Source organism: Panthera onca, chromosome B2 (genome assembly GCF_046562875.1).
Source record: "Panthera onca isolate mPanOnc1 chromosome B2, mPanOnc1 haplotype 2, whole genome shotgun sequence".
NCBI lineage: Eukaryota > Metazoa > Chordata > Mammalia > Carnivora > Felidae > Panthera > Panthera onca.
This window is the reverse complement of record NC_138343.1, coordinates 144,019,962-144,040,199: the sequence shown is the minus strand read 5'-3', so window position 1 is coordinate 144,040,199 and position 20,238 is coordinate 144,019,962. Positions and strand designations below refer to the sequence as shown.

General features: G+C 45.7%; 1 protein-coding gene across 2 annotated transcripts in view; it reads left to right on the top strand.

Annotated features, from left to right (window-relative positions):
* The window catches only part of PRKN (parkin RBR E3 ubiquitin protein ligase), a 1,338,651-nt gene that overhangs the window by 1,284,880 nt on the left and 33,533 nt on the right, over positions 1-20,238 (top strand). For both annotated transcript variants that reach the window (XM_078447547.2, XM_078447546.2), the window contains exon 10: positions 16,989-17,072. In XM_078447547.2, the coding sequence (XP_078303673.2) occupies positions 16,989-17,072 (84 nt within the window). The remainder of the gene's footprint in view (positions 1-16,988; positions 17,073-20,238) is intronic.

The following is a 20,238-nucleotide window of genomic DNA, read 5'->3' as shown; positions in this document are numbered from 1 at the left end:
GAAGGTGTGGCCATCCGCGCCTTTCCGTGGCTTGTTTGGAATGAGCATCTCACTGCTTAGACGCAGCGCCTGCTAATGAAGGAATTTTGCTGCGACTCATGTCGTCTGCAGGGAGTAATACACACCGTGGTAGGTTTCTCTACAGGAAAGCCTTTCTGAACACGGAGTCATAGAAATGTATAATTACAGGTCATGGAAACGGGGGAACCTTGGTGTATTTTGTTATCTTAATTCTGGATCTCAACTAATTGGCTGAGGCCGTCGGGGTCGCTGAGACAGGAAACCATATTCAAGCTTAGTTTGTAGGACTGTCCTATTCTCGTCTCACTTAATCCAGTTTGCCCTTCAAGCCTGGAAGTGTCACCCAAGCTGGGGAGTTTGGCCAGACTCCTGGAGGGAGCAAACCACTCCCTAGTCTGTGGCGGTCTATAGTGCACTTGTCTGAGTCGGTCTCTGTTCTCTCTTCACCTGCCCCCTTGCGTCACCCTCTATTACGCATACAGGGCCAAATGCTGGGGTTAGCGGCACTCAAGACGCACGGGTGGGCATTGCTATGTCCCCACCCTCAAGAAACTTGGGTCTGGAGGGTATGACAGATAAGGACACACCCAGCACAGGTGAGGGGAATGAGGTTAGGGTGAGATTCAGACTGGTGAGCATGCCAGGAGAGCAGCAAACCCAGGCTAGAGGTAAGGGAAGTCTGTCCAAAGTAAGTTCCTAGTTGAGAATCAAAGTCCCACTATTACGGGTTAGCTGAGGAAGGGAGGGCCACGGGGGACACTCACGAGGAGAAGCCGTGACTGTGGCTCTGCAGAGACCCAGCCTACCAGAGGCCTGCCGGCCCTTTTCTCTGCACCCTTTCCGTGGGTCCCACACTGCCCAGTGTGGCACAGCCTCCCAGAAAATGCTCTTGGAATGGACGAGTGATTCCATTCAAGCCAACAACCGACCCGGTGAGCAGTCTGCCTTCCCTCCACAGGATCATAGCAAAGGTTCCTTTATGAGCTATTAGCCTCTTGAAAATTTGATTCTACTTACAGACAGAACTAGAATTTCAAATAATAAGGTATTAGATCATTATAATCACCCCTAAAAATACTCACTAAATGTCCATTATGCTCGGCATCATCCAAAGTGTTGGGCAATTTTTTTTAAATACAGAATAATATTTGTCCCAACATGAGTAAGAATGGCAGAAGAAACAGGGTGCCTTTCCACCGTAAAGATGATGGATCCGCTCTGCAGGGGCCCCAAGGCTCTAACATCCTCCACCACCAAATCCACAGGGAGGAGAGGGGCGCCCAAAGGGAACAGTTGACGCTTCTCCATTCATTGTTATTCGGCTTAATGAAGGTCTCTTGTGCTTTGGGACAAAAAGCCACCAGTAAAGAGGCAGCAACGTCGATGACATTTCATTTCTGTCCCCTGCAATCTGCTGTTATCTTAGCAGCCCTGAGACTCGGGAGTCTAGCAGTTGATCTTTCGCTGCACTTAATTAGCTTTTTTCTACTTCCTTAGCAAAGCAATAAAATCAGGAGGAAAAAAAAAAAAAAACTTAGAAGGGAGAGAGTCCTGTAAGTCTGGGTTTGATTTTACACTTGAGTCAGACACTGCAAGGTGTGTGTTGCTGAGAGATAACATTTCTCAGGTCCCCGAAGGCCCTTGGCTTGGCTTCCGCTCGAAACCCCCCATAGGCCGGCGTTATCTTATGCTAACACTTGTCCTGAGTTGTCTTTGCCCCACCTTGATGGAAGACAGGGATGCCTGCTCCTCCACTCCGTGGGGACCAGCTCTCTAAGTGTTGTGAGCTCTCACCATTGTCTGATGGTCAGGGCGCAGATACCTATCAGGGGACGATAATGTGGGAAATGTTCCCGCCATGATCATGCGCCCAGGCTGCGAACTTTCTCGAAGAGGTGTTGAGAACATAAACAGAAGTGTTAAGTGGCTTAGCTCCATGGAGACTGGCGTGTGAATGAACATCCAGATCCTTCTTCTCCGTCCCTCCTCGTAAGCTTCGAGCTGGAATAGTCGTAAATAATGATTTAGGCCAGGAGTCCTGGGGCAGAGAACACCCGAGGTCCAGCAGAACCTTAAATAGGGGACGGCTGGCCTCCAAGATCCAAATAGCACACCAGGACTGCACGTAATGACTCACACATGGAAAGGATCGGAGTGCCTGAGATTTGTTTCAGCCTCTGTCATTAGTGTGTGCAAACTTCAAGGGTGAAATTCAAGTCATGATTCTAACTTTCAAAATACATTCTTTTTTTTTTTTAATTCAGGTTAATTGACATAGAACATTATATTAGTTTCAGGTGTACAACATAATGATTTCATGTTTGTATATGGGACCCAATGATCACCAAGTAAGTCTAGTTAACATCCATCACCACATATAGTTACAAAAAAATGTTTTTGCCCCTACTGATGAGGACTTCTAAGATCTACCGTCTCAGGGACTTTCAAATACGCACACCGTATTATTAACTGTTAGGTCACCAGGCCGCATATTATATCCCCCTGACTTATTTATTTTATAACTGGAAGCTTGTACCTACCATGAACTCTTTGGTGCTGTGGGGTCACTGGCCCTTTACTTAACTCACCAGGATCTGTCTAAACTATGACAAATGAAAGTCCTCTTGCTAAAATCATGTGGGACTGAGGCTTCTCCACGCAGGGCTCCAGCTTGATACTTCACACATAAAAGCAAATGTCCTTGGGGGGCCTGGAGGGCTCAGTCGGTTGAGCATCCAACTTCGGCTCAGGTCATGATCTCACGGTTTGTGAGTTCGAGCCCCACGTCGGGCTCTGTGCTGACGGCTGGGAGCCTGGAGCCTGCTGTGGATTCTGTGTCTCCCTCTCTCTCTGCCCCTCCCCCGCTCGTGCTCTGTCTTTCTCTCAAAAATAAATAAACATTAAAAAAAATTAAAAAATAAAAAAGCAAATGTCCTTCACGCAAATCCTGTGTTTGGCTAACTTATAAGACTCGAACAATCCCGGGTCAAACTAACATAACTAGAATTGCAGGTGTCTGTGACTTTCTATTTATTCAGTTCATCACGTGATATCACTTAAGTGAAGGATGGCATCACAGACTCAGAAACGGTTGTTGGTGCCCAAGTCAGATCGGCAGCCTGTGCGGTGATTGATGGTGGGACGCTATCTGCCCCTGGTATGCAATCTGACAGGGTGAGCAGGCAGGTAAAGCAGGCGCCCGTGACACCAGGAAAGTCAGCGATAACTTGGGTCAGTACTGATCTTCGGGCTTTCTTTAAACAAGTAACTCACAGTGTGTGACAGGGAGATTATCACCAGAGACAGTTACACCTCGTTCTTCTTTAACTGATTTTCTGTTTCTGTAGGTTCTTTCTTACATCATAATGCAAAGCCAGTCTTCCAAGGTCAAGAATAAAGAGCATCCCTCAGTAGAAAAAATATATGAATTTTGGGGCACCTGGGGTGGTTCAGTTGGTTAAGCGTCCGACTTCGGCTCAGATCATGATATCACAGTCTGTGAGTTCGAACCTCGCATCGGGTTCTGTGCTGACGGCTCGGAGCCTGGAGCCTACCTCAGATTCTGTGTCTCCCTCTCTCTGCCCCTCCCCTGCTCGTGCTCTGTCTCTGTCTCTCTCTCTCTCTCTCTCTCTCAAAAATAATGTTTTAAAAAAATTTTTTAAAGAAAAAATTATATGAATTTCTTTCCATGGACCCTCTTCATTTTCTTATCTTCTCCTTGTCCCCCACCTCACCTTGCCTTGCTTATGTAGACCATGTTGAAGGTGTTCTGCTGTTTTTGTTCTGTTGTTCCTGAACTGACCGTCTACATCATCATCAGTAGCCCTCAGCCTAGAAAGTTCGAAAGCATCACGGTCCAGCGTGGTAGCGGCCAGCCACGTGTGGCAGCCAAGCACCTGGAAGGCAGCTGGTCCAGACTGAGATGCAAAATGACTATAGAAAACCCACCAGATTCCAAAGACTTGGTGAAAACAAAAAATGGAAAATAACAACACTTTTTATGTTGATAACGTGTTGAAAATACTCTTTAGGATATATTGGGTTAAATATTTATTTCACCTGTTTCTTTTGTACCTTTTCATGTGTCTACAAGCACATATAAAATTACTCCTGGGGCACCTGGGTGGCTCAGTCAGTTAAGCGTACATCTCTTGGTTTCAGCTCAGGTCATGATCTCACGGTTCATGAGTTAGAACCCTGTGTCAGGCTCTGTGCTGACAGTGCAGGGCCTGCTTGGAATTCTCCGTCTCCCTCTCTCTCTGCTCCTCCCCCACCGGCTCTAGCTCTGTCAAAGAAATGAATAAATAAACTTTAAAAATAAAGCTCGATCCCACGACCATGAGATCACAACCGGAGCCAAAATCAAGAGTCAGACGCTTAACCAATTGAGCCACCCGGGTGCCCCCGGACTGTGTCCTTTTGCCAGTGGTTTCAGAATTAAAGAGACGAAAACGCTGCAGAATTCCACTGGGAGATTCAATTCCAGCTGGGGTTTAGTGGTAACGCATTCACAGTACCAAACACTGATTTTCTAAATGAGTGTTTTTTTCCCACCACCCACTCCTGACCTCGTACACGGCCGTGCTGTGGCTTCCAGCTCCCCGGGCCCCCAGCCCGGCTCAGTCTGACCGCTGGCTGGTTGCACCTGCACCCTTCGTCCCGTCTTCCTGCCCCAGCCACCCGCCCAGAGTCCCGCAGCCGCCCACAGAGCCCTGTTCCCAGCCCTTCCCCTCACTCTCACCCCAGCCCCACCCCATGCCTGGGACCACCTCCCCTTCGCTCAGCAACTCCAACCCAGTGGTGCTGAGCGAGAGGAGCCGTCCTTCCCCTCCAACTCCAGGGCTTGCACTGTTCAAACACTTGGAATTAGCACTATTAGGGGGCCTATCGTTTGGACCGAACTCGGTTGGACCTCGGTTTACCCTCCACTTCCTCCTGGCGACCAGGCATTACTGCCCAGGGTAGTGCGTGCTCATACCCTTCATTCACCCAGAGCCTCGCCCACCACAACGATTATAACACAGGGAATATAAACTCAAGGAGGTCAAGAAGAATAACTGACATGTTCACCACTCGCACTACCTAGCACAGCTCCAGAACATTCTCCATAAACACCTGTCGAGTGGACGGGGTCTGGGCAGAGGAAGGGAGGAAAAGGGGGTGGGGGGGGTGAACGGTGACTCATACAAGACTGGGAATTATATCTTCTACACCTCTCTATACCCACGGGCTGCCGGACACACAGTGAGCGTGCTCAGTAAATTTTTGTTGTGCGTACTGGCTAGACCAGTGCTTCTGACCTTCTGTGTGTGCACGAGCCAGGGTTTGTGCTGAAGTGCAGATTCTTTTCTTTTTTAATTTTTTTTAAGTTTATTTATTTATTTTGAGAGAGAAGGAGAGAAAGCGACATGTGAGCGGGAGAAGGGGCAGAAAGAGAGAGAGAGAGAGAGAGAGAGAGAGAGAGAGAGAGAGAATTCCAAGGAGGCTCCACATGCTATCAGCAGCGCAAAGCCCGACACAGGGCTCGAACCCACGCACCATGAGATCATGACGTAAACCGAAATCCAGGGTCAGACGCTTAACCGGCCGAGCCACCCAGGCGCCCTGAAATGCAGATTCTGATTCAGCACGTTAGCCCCAGGTGATGCTGATGCTGCTGGTCAGGGAACCGGAGGGTAGCGCTGTTACGTCAGTGGGGTCCTCAGTGTGGCTGGACCTCTCTCAACTCTGTCATCTCCTGACGACAATGACTAATCCAGGTCTGCTCGACCCCCCTCTTCCCCTTGACTCCAGAGGATCACCAGCTGGCATTGCACAGGCGGGGTCTCCTTCAGACAGTCTTCTCGCCAGCGTGGTGCTGTCCCTGGATTCCACCTTCCCAGGAGCCTGGAGACCCAGCCCTCCTCCTTTCCGCCACCGTCCTCTGACAGCGTCTGGGTCTCCCCGGCCCTGACCAGCTCCAGGGCGTTCCTGCCACTGCTACGCCCTCTCTTTCTAGCATCTCATAGCCTCTTTTTGTTTTCTTTTTCTGCTTTCGCACCAGTTCGGATCCCTCCGTGGTGAAGCCCTCTGCACTCCCTCAGCCCTGTGGACTTAGCTTCCGAATTTGGCTAGTAATCGCGTCATTGCACCAAAAGTGTGGGCTCCAAGGTCACAAAAGAACTCCCCCTCGTTGAAGGTCTTGGTCTCCTTCCTCTGCATTCTCAGGGCTCGGTTTCCCGACACTGCGCCGCCCTTGTGTTTCTCCGAAGTGTAGACTTTTCTAGCTCCTCCTGCTTGTTAATTCTGCACACGTCGGTCCATTCCCGGCCATGTGACAACTGCTCCGTCAGGCCCTGGAGGATGAATAGGGCTAAGCTATTTATGCCCGCACGGGGCCTCCAGCCTAGTGAGGAGAACGTGTGCAGAAGCGGGTAACAATGCTGCACCGCCATGGGTTCTGCGTGAGCAAGACGTGGACCCGTGCTGTGGGGGCGCAGGAGAGACCTCCCCGCATCGGGCAGGTGCAGGCTCAGCGTCCGGGGGGATGAGGGGCCCGTGCCGAGCATGTGAGTGAAGATCACGGGCAAAGAGGGAAGGCCTCTCCCGAGACGTGTGGCCACGTGGGCGGCGGGTCTGCTCCGGGAACTGAGTGGGGGCTCCAACCTCCTTCATCCCTCACTCTTGGCTGCACCGTTGGCCCTGAGTTTCTGCCCTGCTGCCCCAGTGCTCTGTTTCTCCAACAGTGAGGACGGAGGCCGGGAGCGGGGTGTTGGGGAGAGACTTTGAGAAGCTGTCTGCAGACAGGTGGGAGATGCTGTCGGGAAGCGCTGCCTGAGGACAGAAAGGAGCTCAAAGGGCAGGAAAGCAAAGGCCAGTCCCACCGATCCCGACGTACCCAGAGTCTCCGAGTCCCTACAGACCTGCTTCCTGCAAATAATTGAGCACAGGACCGTAGATCTTAGGCTCTTCTTCTCCAGCTCTTTCATTTTCCGTAGGCATTGCCTCCCCAGCTCGGCTACAAGCTACCGGAGCTGGGTACCTGGCGTGTGCAGAACAGACATTGATCGCCTCCCGGGTTCTGGACGCTGGATCTTGGGGAAACAGAGATAAATAAGACACAAATCCTCTCAGTGTAGAAGAGGCGGTAAGCGAGACTAGTTCTGCACAGAGTGGCAAACCTTTAATAGAGGAATGTGTAAGGAAAGGATGGTTCTTAATAGAAAAGCACCCCGACTTTTTGGCTGAGGCTGGGGGGAGAGGGGCAGGAGCAGGTAAGCTCACAAGGCACCTATGAAGCTGCTCGGTGCACAGTGAAGCCTCCTGTTGATAGATCGGTGGGCGAATCATTGATTCGCTGGCTCCTTCCCAAAGGGGAATCATTGGCTGGCTCCTTCCCAAAACTGACCCTGACCCAAGCTGCCTGGGGTCAGGCCCAGGTGTTCAAGGAAAGCATTTGGTCCCCCTGCTATGCTAAGAGAACAGAAGGATGCCCAGAGGCACATGGGACAAATTGGGCTCAAATTGCCATATGGCTCGGAGTTCACGTTTTGACTGGCATAGTGTAATCGTTTTTACAAAGTCTAGTGCCTTGCTACAGATTGTAAATGATAAGGTCACAAGGATTAGAGACCAGTTAAAAATGTTAGAAGGCATATGCTGTGCATTTTACTAATGAATGGCCATATTCAAACATGTTCACTAATTAATGGCAATATTTGAATGGGTCCACTAATGAATGGCAATATTTGAAAGTGGTGTTGAATTTGATACTCTGTGACCAGTGCTCCATTTCTGGAAGGAGCCAAATGCTCCATAAGGTCTGGGAAATGCTGATTTTAAAGCAAAATTGAGCCGGCCTTGCAAGATGCTAAAGGGAATTTTCAGTCCGATACAGAAATGTGCCTCCAAGGAGTTTGTCCAGATGACCGTGGATGGTGTGAACATTATAAATACAAGAGTCCCAGCTCATGGCCAAATCCTGCTTTACCCTTTGGAAACATGGTAAGCCATGATGTGAAGGCCAGAGCCGGGAGATTCCGTGGATGGGGGTGAGGGCCATCATCACAGGAATCGTTCTGTGGTTGATTACAGAACGATTGTTACAGCAGAGGGAGGAAGTGGAGGGATTTGGGAGAGCATCACTGCCATAAATCAAGTTGTCCTGGCCCCCTAGGGTCCCTGCCCACTGCTGCTATAAGCCATGCCCGGTGAGCAGCACTGAGGGCCGATTCTGCTCAAAGTGAAGGCCCGGAACACAGCCCTGGCTACTAAGCCGTGTTGCTTCCTTGTCTCCCGTTTCCTTCTCTCTGACCTGGACCTCCAGGATGTTGACCGTCAGAGTGTAAAGTCACCAAGCTCACATCCACTTAAAGTCCTTTCCCAGCAAAGGACCAGATTCGGGCCAGAGCGAACAAGGAAACGACAGGCTGGGTGCATCTAGTCTCAGAGCTGGGGCACCAGGAGCAGGGAAATGACAGGTGGGGACGGACCACAGGCCACTTCTGACTCTGGTTCAGCCAAATGGACAAGACTCAGAAGTGACTCGGGGTTAGTTATTTGGCCAGGAGCCTGTCTCTGTGGTGATACAACATGGATAAAGAGGATCTTAGCAAAAATGCTGCGTTTATTTGAGATCCTTCTCATGCCGTTGTTTGACCACGGTCGGTCATCAGCGGTAACACAGTGAGCAGGGGAGGCGGGGAGCAGGCTTTCACACACCTCGCTGCTGGGCATCGACCCCCGGCCTCATCTTCCACAGAGGGCAGGTGTGCAAATGCCATCAAAATTTAAACTCCGCATGCCCTTTGACCCATCCACTTCACTTCTAGAAATGTAGCCTACAGATTTCCTTGCACATGTGCAAACTGACCTGCGGAGAAGGACATTCCCTGCAGCTTTGTTTATAATGGCAAAATATTGGAAAACACCTAAACCGTCGTCGTCAGGGGCCTGGTTAGATGCAGGAAGGTACATCTATCAACTAGAACACTGTGCAGCTGCTTAGGAAGAGCGGAGCTGTTCAACATGCACTGATGGAAGTCAGGCTGTGAATGTCATAAACAAAAGCAAGGAGCAAAGCACAAGACATAAGGCGATATTTTATATGCCATTTTGCCTTCAAATATAATGTGTAAAAAATTTCCTGAAAGGTAAAAACAGGTGACAGCGATTATCTCCCAGGAGCATTGTAGCCTCAAGAAGGAAGAGAGACTTACTCTTCACCATATACATGTTGCACCGTTGGAGTGGGTGCTGTGTGCACGTATGATCCACTCAAAAACCATATAAACTACTTTTTAAAACCCATGACTCTGTGAGTTCTATCTCAATAAAGCTGTTAAAGAAAGGGTAAAATAAAAGGCCAACGAACATTTTTAGGTTTTGAAAAACTATAAACATTTTGAAGTAGGAAATCAGTTTAAATCTCTTGGTCTATAATTATATATCGGACAGGTCAATTTCCAGCAGCCATCATCAAGGGCACCCCCCCACCACTGTGTGGAGAACTGATGAAGTGCCCCTTTTGACTTGAGGTTTGGAGGTCAGCCTTATTAGGGTCAACGAGGGGACATGGTCCCTTCATCTTGCAAGCTCATCGTCTCTAGTAGGTCCCTGGTTCTGAGACAGATGGTAAAAAAGTTTTCCACTAGATTGTACTCACAGTGGATGTATGAATTAGGGCACTGCACGTCGGAAAGATTGAATGGGTACCACAGTACTTGATGAGATCCTGTGATGTAAGAACAGGGAATTTTCAGAGTTCGGTTAAGAGCTCCCCATGAATGAAAATTAAACCAAGGAAAGTAAGGGCCTTTTGTAGTAGGAAACCTAAAACAAAACTAATGTGGGGGATGAGCAGGGTCAATGTCACCGTATTTTGCGGGAATCTAGATGGCACTATTTAACCCTCCTTCGTGATTCCTATAGGATCTGAAAAAGACAAAGGCATTCAGCCACTGAGCTATATTCAGCTTCCTCATAATTATTTCTTTTTAGCCATTTGGAGGTTATGTGCAAAAGATTGTCTCAGTCTGTTTACATTTGGAGCATGGCATAGTGTAAGATTGCTTCCCACCATGAGATTCTGTGATTTTAAGATGTGTACTTGAAAGGAAACAACCTGACTTTCTTCTTTTCAAAATTGTGTTTTAGTGCATTATAATCTAACACCACTTCCGGTCTTGTCAGAACAATTCTGCATGGATCAGCGGCTGGTCACCCGTGGGGCGCCTTACTCTTTTGATACACTATTTTTAACACACCGAGGTTGGATCATATATATCACTGCTGCCATCTTCTGGAAAGTCGTACACCTAAGGGAAAAATATTTCATCTGATCCCACAGAAGCACAGACAGATGTGTGCCTCATGCTTTTGATGTTTCCCTTGACTATAGTAGGGGGTCCTAAGATAGTATTTGATTCTTTCCCGTTCTTTTAATACAAAACTTCAGAGCTATGGAAAAGAAAATAAATGGCGGATAACAAAATGCTTTTATAATCGATGCTGTCATGACAGAAAATACGCAGGAAGAAATTTGATCAGATAGACATCATTCAACTTGAAGGATCAAACCCTTATTTGAGGGTCATTGCTTATAGGTACCAACTCACTCTCAACTTTATTGATCAGCAGACACTGAATGTTCTGATTGCATTGGAGACCGTTCACTTGATTCCTTTTCGTGTTTCCAAAGAGGAAATATACATATGTCTCCTTTGGAACGTCTCCTTTATGGGCATGTGGGAAATCAAACTCCGACATCAATCAAATGATTCCTCTACTGGCATGATATTGAATGATAAACATGACAGGCAATTCACAGAGCTCTGGATGGTCTGAGCACTGGATGGTCTGAGGGGATTGACCATGGAGTTACCTCTTCACATACACGAGCAGAGTGAGGCATCCCTTTCCATAGAGCAGCTAGGGGAGCGGACACGCCTGGCGTTTCCTAGGAGGTCCTCAAGTTCACAAGGACTTTCACATTTATTACCAGAATAGTGGGAACTGCTTTCATTACCAAGGTGCTTCACTGTCAGTTTACTTTTCTATCGAACTTTATTGCTTATAAAGCATCATAACTCCATAAGGAAATCATTGATTCCTCTATGCCAGAAACTGTGTTAAATACTCATCACCTTATTATTTCTTCCTTACAAAATAATAAAGGAAAGAAATGTTTAGGGTCACACAGGACAATAAATGGTAGAGAAGGGCCTCTGTCCCTAGGTCTTTCTGACTTCAGAGGCTCTACTTTTAAACATAAGTACGTCCGACTTTTAAAAATATATGCCTACTATGTGACTTCATGTGTTACAATGTGCTATTCTTTTATGTGTGGTCCGGGTCCAAGATTTTATTTGTCCTAAAAGCAAATACTCAACACATATTAATTGCAAGGCCAATAAAATATGAATTGAATGATAACAGTAGTTTAGCTATTACTTCTTACAAAAAGTTTGTCTTATTGAATTTTTCATTTACTAAATAGCTGCTTTAAAGTTGTATGCCTCATTTTAGGCACCGAGGATGAGCTTGTTTCTACAGTTAAGTGGAAAGTTGGGCACAAAACTCCCGGGCAGCTCAGCTAATCTGAAGATAAAAATGAATTGGATTAGCATATTCATTGTCACATAAAGGGACACAGTCACAGTCACGCTGTTGGGAGTGATGACCTTGTTCCTGATGTTGAATTCTAAGAGCTAGTGTCCTGTGTGTACTTGGGATTAAAAAACACACACGGAAAGAGATTTGAACTACAATTTTGCAAATAACATAGAAAATTCAAGTAGCGATTTAATGTCATGTTAGATAATGTCATATGGAAACATGATATCCATTTGCAAAAGAATTAACTGACCTAGTAAAATTTTTTCTGTAGCAGCTGAGCTATATCAGCCAGGATTCCCAAAGAGAGGCAGAACCAGTAGGAGGTAGATGTAGTTATATGTGATACAGATAGATAAGGGTCTATAAATATACTTAGCTGTCCCCAGAGATCTACAGGTGTATAGATCGATATATCTGTATAGCAGCATATCCATATCCACATACACAGGGAGAGAACTGACCTAAGTGACTGTGGGGCTGAGCTGGCAGGTCCTAACTCCACAGGCAGGCCTCCAGGAAGGGCAGGCTGGCCCGCAGCCTGGCTGTTGTTCCCAGACAGACTCTCTTCTTCTTGGGGAAACCTCAGTTCTGCTATGAAAACCTTTCAACAGATTGAATCAGCCACACCTAGATTATCTAGGATCCTCTGTTTCCTAAAACAAATTGAGTATGGATGTTATAGGCTTACAAAATACCTCCACAGAAGCACCCAGATTAGTGTTTGATCGAAGAATTGGGGACTGTAGTCTAGCCAAGTTGACACCGAAAGCTAACATCATAGGAGCTAAGATGATTCAGTCCATATAGATTGCTTTCTAATTAAATCTAATAAGGGATAGAGTTGAGGGAAGCAAAATTGTAAGTATGTATTACTTCTATAATTTTTAAAGGCTTTCAATTTTTTTTAACTACAGAAATTGATGGCACTTATCAGATATCTCAAGAGAGAACAACGCAGGAAAAGTAGACTACATAAATGTGTGGCAGTCCCTTCTATTCAATTAGTATTCACTTAGAAGGTATCTTCAGCAAATGTGAGGCCACAGTTAGTTAAGAGCAAATCCCTAGGTAAATTGCAGCTCCCTGCATATCGGTTAGAACAAGATTCATGTGTCCCAGGCGAAGGATATACAAAGTCAGCAGACTGAATGTGAAAGTGTTGGAGCCAGATCTGTCTTCTCAAGCTCTTTCTCTAGAAATTTCTGTGCCACTGGCAGTGTTTGAAGACTGTCCCAAAACATTATCTTGGGAGCATCTGCCCATGCCGGAGGTCCCCGACCTTCCTCTGTTTGTCATGCCCTTAGAGACTCAGTAGGTTTTCATGGTGTTCCTAGGCCAAAAGAAATGTGGTTTTGTGTATCAAATACTTAGGTCTAAGCAGTTTTGTGTATTAAATACTTAGATGCAAGTAACACAATAAGAATGAATGCCTTAGCAACTTCATAGCCATTTGAAAAGATAGTTCGCAGAAATTGAAAGAAAAACGATTTTTATTTCATTCTTAAATAACTGCATCTCCTGTAGCAAACAGATGTTCGTTCACATGCTACTTGTTTTTCTATCACAATAACCAAAAACCCATCTTTGCAAAGATATGTCATCAAACGAAGGAGAGCACAAGCCACGATAACATCATGAACTACCTTGCGTTAGCAGTTCACGTAGCATCCAACAGATAGTATCACTGTAATTTCCTCAAAGATGTAAAATTTCCCACTGCGCCCCTGAGAGCCTATTATGCCCCAGAGTACCTTGGTGCACACTTTGGGAACTGAGGGGTCTAAACATTTGTACAAGCTCCCGGTTGAAGTCTGAATAACACGATTAAAAACTTGAACATTTTGGGGCGCCTGGGTGGCTCAGTCGGTTGAGCGTCCGACTTCAGCTCAGGTCACTATCTCACAGTCCGTGAATTCGAGCCCCGCGTCAGGCTCTGGGCCATCAGCCCAGAGCCTGCTTCCAATTCTGTGTCTCCCTCTCTCTCTGCCCCTCCCCCGTTCATGCTCTGTCTCTCTCTGTCTCAAAAATAAATAAATGTTAAAAAAAAAATTAAAAAAAAAAAAAACTTGAACATTTTCAAGATCAAACCAGACTTTCTAGATATTTCCCCATTTTGTATGAGACAGATTCAAGTTATTTACCTAGGAGGCCCCACTGCATGGTATCTCTAAATTTAAGTCATACTTTCTGCATAGAAGCAAATCAACAAGTACATTAGTGTTAAATCATCCCCAGCGTATTCTTGCAGCTTCTGCTTGCCTTTTGCCAGGCTGAAATGGCGAGGCCTTCATTTCTGCGTGCTCTTCCCTTTCTGTTATTTTTTTAGTCCATTCTTTGTAGTACCAGTGTGAAAGGGAATTTAATGTCTTTGTGTCAGGAAAGGCCTATTTATTCTGACAAACTGATCAACCTCCAGGGTGTTCCTCTACCATGAAACTGATTTTATATCTCATCCACTAGCTAATAAGATGTGAAGCGTTTTCCCTGTCACGCCGAGAGATCAGACTTGCTTCCATAGAAAACGGTGGGATGAAATCACACAGCAAAGCTCTTCTCGGTGACTGAAGCACGCAGTCTACGTTTTTTCAACATGAGCACGTAAGAGCAGAGCCATGGCTCTGAGGCAAACCCACAGATGAGCGGAGACATTAATAAAAAAAAAAAAATGGTTTTAATCTGAAATGGAAGCCCTGAGATGCACTTCATTCGACGTTCCCTGGATCAGCTTTCGGTTCAGGGAAAATGAAAATGCCAGGAATTAAAACCTGATGGTATTGGCGAATTGCCTAAAGACATCCTGACATACAGCCCTCTCCCGCCAATCTGAATCTTTAAATAAAGTTTACATCCTACAAACTTGAGGTCAGGCTCTTTGCTGTGAGAAGAAGTAAGACTACAGTATCCTGAAATTGATAGATAGAAGGTAGATTGTATCGTATCTAAAGAGACCTTTTCCTTACAAAATACTTGCCTTTCTGGTTTGGTATGTGCTGAGATTAAGACGATTTTCAGACGAGGGGTTAAAACAAGAAATTGGATGTGGGGAAGGAGGGAAATCTGTTTCTGTGGTGAAGACAGCATGAAGGAAAATTGCCTTGGACGGGCTGTTTTTGAGGCAAGGAGGGATGACGATGTACTGCAGCATAAAGCTGGACTTTTCTGTATCCTGTTTGTGATTTTGTTTATCAGTTCACATCAGTCTTATCTGAAGCAAAATTGTGCCAACTTCCTGGCTCATGCTATAGAAGAGTCATTTGAGAACTTTAAGCATCCAGGACTTTCTTGAGTCCTCCAGATTCTCAGTGCCATTACTATATCAGTTATCGATTTTCCTATATTCTCTTTCCCCCCACAAGGCTGTAATTTGGGCAGTGTCCTGTAAAGCCAATGTGTCTCTGTTCCACACGGGGTCACCTGGGCCAACTCATCCAGGGGCTGGAAGATCCCCTGGAAACATGGCTCAGACGTACGGCTGGCAAGTTGGTGCTGGCCGTCTGCACTCAGCCAATTCTCTTGGCCAAGGGCTTTGGTTCCTCTGTACATGAGCCTCTCATGAGCCACTCACATGAGAGGAAGCTTCCAGTTTCTTAAGGCCTGGGCCCAGAAAGCGGCACACCATCGCTTCCACCATGTGCTATTGGTCAAGTAGTGAGCACATCCGTATCTAAGCAGAAGAGACATCAAACCCACCTCTCCATGGGAGGAATACCCGCTCATCCGGGGCCCATGCTATAAAATCACCACCACTGCCCACACACCATACTCATTAATCACACTGGTTCTCTTGTGAGACCTGTTTCTCTCCAGCGAGGTAGAGAATGTTGGCTGAAGGGAACCTGTTTTCTAGTAAAGCAACTCCTTCTTCAGCTGTGAAATGGGGTCAGGGAAAAGCAGTCCCTGGCCATTATCTGTGTAACAGTTAGAACATCTTGTGTACCAGTTAGCACGTATTATCTCACCTACCTCTTCCAGTGATCAGAGGAGATAGTTACCAGTGTTATCCTGGGTTTTCAAAGGATAACTGAGGCCCAGGTGACAAGGTGGCTTCCCAAGGTATCTTCATGGACAGGCGATGGGATGATGACTTCAATCCCGTGTGTCTGACTGCAGAGCCCACACCCTTAGCCACAACCTCTGGAGCATGGCGGGTGACGGTGAAGTAGTTCTAGAAGGGTCTACTGATGCCAGATGCTAGCAGGACAGCCTCCTTTTCCAGCATTCACTTGCATAGCTTCCTTCCCTGCAGATGAACGGTAGAGGGCAGTTGGTTGGTCCCCAGATCTCGTCCATTCCCTGGAGCACTATCACCAGGTGAGGAGATCCTCTCTAGACTAAGCATTGGCTTCCTACAGCCACCATAACAAAGCACCCTGGTCTGGGGGCCTCAAACAACAAAAACTCTTGAAGAAAACTGTGAGAAACAGTCCTGCAGGTTAGAAGCCCCAGAACAAGCCCCTTGGTTTCTACTGAGGCCTCTCTCCTTGACTTGCAGATGGCCACATTCTCACTGTGTCCTTGTGTCTCTCAGCCCCTGTGTGTGTCTATGTCCTAATCTCCTCTCATAAAGACCAGTCATGTAAGATGAGGGCCACTCTAATGACTTCATTTTACCTTACTTACCTCTTCAAAGACCCTATTTCCAAATGCAATCACACCCCGAGGTCCTGGGTGTCAAGACTTCACCATATGAATTTTCAGGGGACACCATTTATTTCTTCTTTCCATTATAGGCTGTCATTGCAAAACCAAGTCCATTAATATGAACATAGAAATCCACTATGTATGTAAACAGATACCAGATGTGAAATTCTTTCTTTTTAAGTTTATTTATGTATTTTGAGAGAGAGAGAGAGAGAGAGAGAGAGAGAGAGAGAGAGAGAGAACAAGCAGGGGAGGGGCAGAGAGAGAGGATCCCAAGCAGGCTCCGCGCTGTCAGCTCAGAGTCCGACGTGGGGCTGGAACTCACAAACCATGAGATCATGACCTGAGCCAAAACCAAGAGTCAGACACTCAACCAACTGAGCCATCCAGGCACCCCTAGATGTGAAATTCTTGAATAACTAACACCAAAAACACTTTACTACAGATATTTATCTGCATTGTTATCTTTTCTGCCAGACTGGAAACATCTCGAAGAAAGGAAACATGACTCATGCGTCTTTGAAACCCTGCTATAGTGCTTGGAACATTGTTTAGTAAAGAATTAACAATACCATCAAAATATAACTTTGTTTCCTCTTTGCAAAAAGTGATCTGGCTCAGAAGCCATCACACACGTCAGAGGAATGAATCCAATGAGCTCGGAAAAGGGAAAACATGTTATGTCCAGATGCAGCCCACAGCCCGTCCCTAACACATGTGTTCTTCTGCAGTTCGTCTTTTGCCGGGACTGTAAGGAAACGTACCATGAAGGTGAATGCAGCACCCTGTTTGAAGCCTCAGGAGCAGTTTCTCAGGTACAGTGACCTCTTCCTGCCATAAAACAGGGCTCAGGATATAGAGGAGAGACAAGAGCTGCTTCCTGAAGCCCAGGGAGTGTTTCAGTCTTTAAAAAAAAATAGTTTCAAACAGAGAGGTTGGCAAACCACAAGAGACTCTTAAATACAGAGAACAAACTGAGGGTTGATTGGTGGGGGAGGGGGAGAGAGGGAAATGGGTGATGGGCATTGAGGAGGGCACTTGCTGGGATGAGCACTGGGAGCGATGAATCATGGGAATCTACCCCTGAAACCAAGAGCACACTGTATACACTGTATGTTAGCTAACTTGACAATAAATTACATTTAAAAAAATTATAAGATAAGATAGGATAGGATATAAACCCCAAACCAGACTAAGTAGCCAACAACCATGGGATGTGGCTCTGGCTACTCCACCCTCAAAGTCCTTCCAGAACCATCCACCTCCTCAGGGTAGGGCTGTAGATGGCCATTGGGATATGTCCATACTTTCATAATAGTTTTTCCCTAGGGGTATATGGAATAGGGAAAAGGAAAATAGTGTGATGAGAGGAAACTTTAGAGGAACAAACAATTTAACAATTTCCAAATCAGATCAAGCAATATTAACCCTACATTTATATCTTTTTTTCAAAAATGTCTTGTTTAAAATCTTTGGTGAAACTATGATATGCATAGAAGTATTATATGATGCAAGAATATTACTGTTTTTTAGCAATATCATGAACTATGCTAAATTGTATTTCAGTCTTGATTAGGTAAAGAATGTGTTTACTGAGCCTTACTCTCCAATCTGCTATATCAGGCTTAGGGAAATGCAAATACATTTTTCTTTTATTTATTAATTATGATCAACCAAACCTTAGAGGAAAGGAATAAAATTTCAGCACAGTTGATGAATTTACTCATTATTTTTCTACTGATATAGATGTTAACAAGGTTTTAAACATTAAACGTATCCGGATAAATCTTTTAGTTAACTTTATTGACAGGAACCTCAGAAACAGACATAGAAATTTCAGAACATTTCAATTCTACAGTAGAAAAATTTAAATATCTGGGGGCGCCTGGGTGGCGCAGTCGGTTAAGCGTCCGACTTCAGCCAGGTCACGATCTCGCGGTCCGTGAGTTCGAGCCCCGCGTCAGGCTCTGGGCTGATGGCTCGGAGCCTGGAGCCTGTTTCCGATTCTGTGTCTCCCTCTCTCTCTGCCCCTCCCCCGTTCATGCTCTGTCTCTCTCTGTCCCAAAAATAAATAAAAAACGTTGAAAAAAATTTAAAAAAAAAAATAAAATAAATAAATAAATAAATAAATATCTGAATGTTCTGGGGTACCTGGGTGGCTCAGTGGGTTAAGCGTCTGACTGCAGCTCAGGTCATGATCTCACAGTTCATGAGTTCGAGCCCTGCATCACATCGTGCACTCTGCTGTTACCACGTGACCCTGCTTCAGATCTTCTCTCCCTCTCTTTCTCTGCCCCTCCCCCACTTGCACTCTCTCTCGAAAACAATAAACATCAAAAAAAATCATCAAAATATCTGAATATTCTAAAATCAGAGCATAAAGAAGTATATCTTTGTAAGGCATTATGTGGATTTATTTACTAATATTAGCACAACCAAATAAACATAATTAGTGAACTCAGGTCTTCTTATCAGCTTCTAAAATGTTGGCTATGAGCCTATGGGGAGATTTAGATCTGAACTGCCATTTCTGCAACAGAGGCAGCAAATGCTCTTTCTGTTGATTTTATTTTAGCTCAGGGGCATTCAAATACCAGCTCGCTGCATACTGATGTCAGGAATAATATTGATCCTGAGACTCCCCTGCCTCAGGACCATGGTAGCCCAGAAGAGCTAGCCTAGACTGAGGCTCTAAGAAATGGGTTTGGTCTAGCAACTTATATCCCTGGGCTCCTATGACCGCAAACATGCGCAAAGCCTTCTAAGAAGTGATACCTTAATGTCCACTTATTGGAAAACAGTAGAAGTAGGGTGAAGAAGAGAACACATTAACCTATAGTTGTCCAAGTGCCAGACGCACTAGATAATTCCCTTCATTATTCATTCAAGAAGAACTAACCAACCTTGGTGTTAAAGATTGAGGTAGCCCTCCTCCCCCCCCCCCAAATTTTTAAACTATTAAAGCATTAATGTTCAACTCAGGAAAGTGGGAGAAAGAAAGTTAGAGCTGGGCTGAAGCATGGATGACCAGTACCTAGGGGCCTGTGTCTGCAAAGACCACCCATTAGCAAACATTAAGCCCAGCATTTGTATGCACCAGACATCCTGCTGGAAAACTGCAGATAAGTATTTCTTTTCAGTATATTGTGCAGATAAGCACATGAGGGAGTCATAGGGGAGACTTACAGAAAAATATATAATAATAGTAATGTGCTACAACAAAGTTCAGGAAATCTTTAGCTTTGCATAACACTTCCCCAGAAAGGTCATAGAAGGTGGGTAAGAGTGTCAAAAGGACAGTGGGAGAAGGGTGATAAAGAACATTCCAGCAAAAACACTGCATGGACAAAGATACGGAGGCAAAAATTTTATCTGGTGCACAGATATTTCATAGATGTTTGCTGAATGACTGTGGCTTCTAAAAAGAAAAATACATTCTTTCATTTATTCAACGAATATGTATTAAACACCTATAATCCGTTAGACTTCATGCTAGGCTCTGGAGATAAAGTACCTGCTGTCACAGAGGTGAGATTGTTGGCTGCACCAACAGTCATTATAACAGGAATTCAGAAGAAGAATCATTAATTTAGGACAGAGATGTGCAGGGAAGAATCCAAGAAGAGGTGGCCCTGAAATAAGACGTCCCTGAAATGAGGCTCCTCCCTGCCTTGTTCGCACTCCTAGGCAAACCTCATATTCCCCTTATTTGAAAACAAAGCAAATTGACCAACCAAACTGGAAGAGCCTGTCCGTCCACTGTTGTCTGAGAACAGAAGGCAACTTCTTGGGGTTTTGCTGCCCTTTTTCCATACGTCCGATTTATTCAGGTCCTACAGGAAAGAGAATTCAGCTCAGATGGGCACATGAAGAGACTTTAACTGAAAGGTCATGGATGGCCTACAGAGGTGGGGAAAGGTCACAAGAGCCCCCAAACAATGTGGAGGGCCTCAAAGTGCAGCATCAGTGAGGAGCCATGAG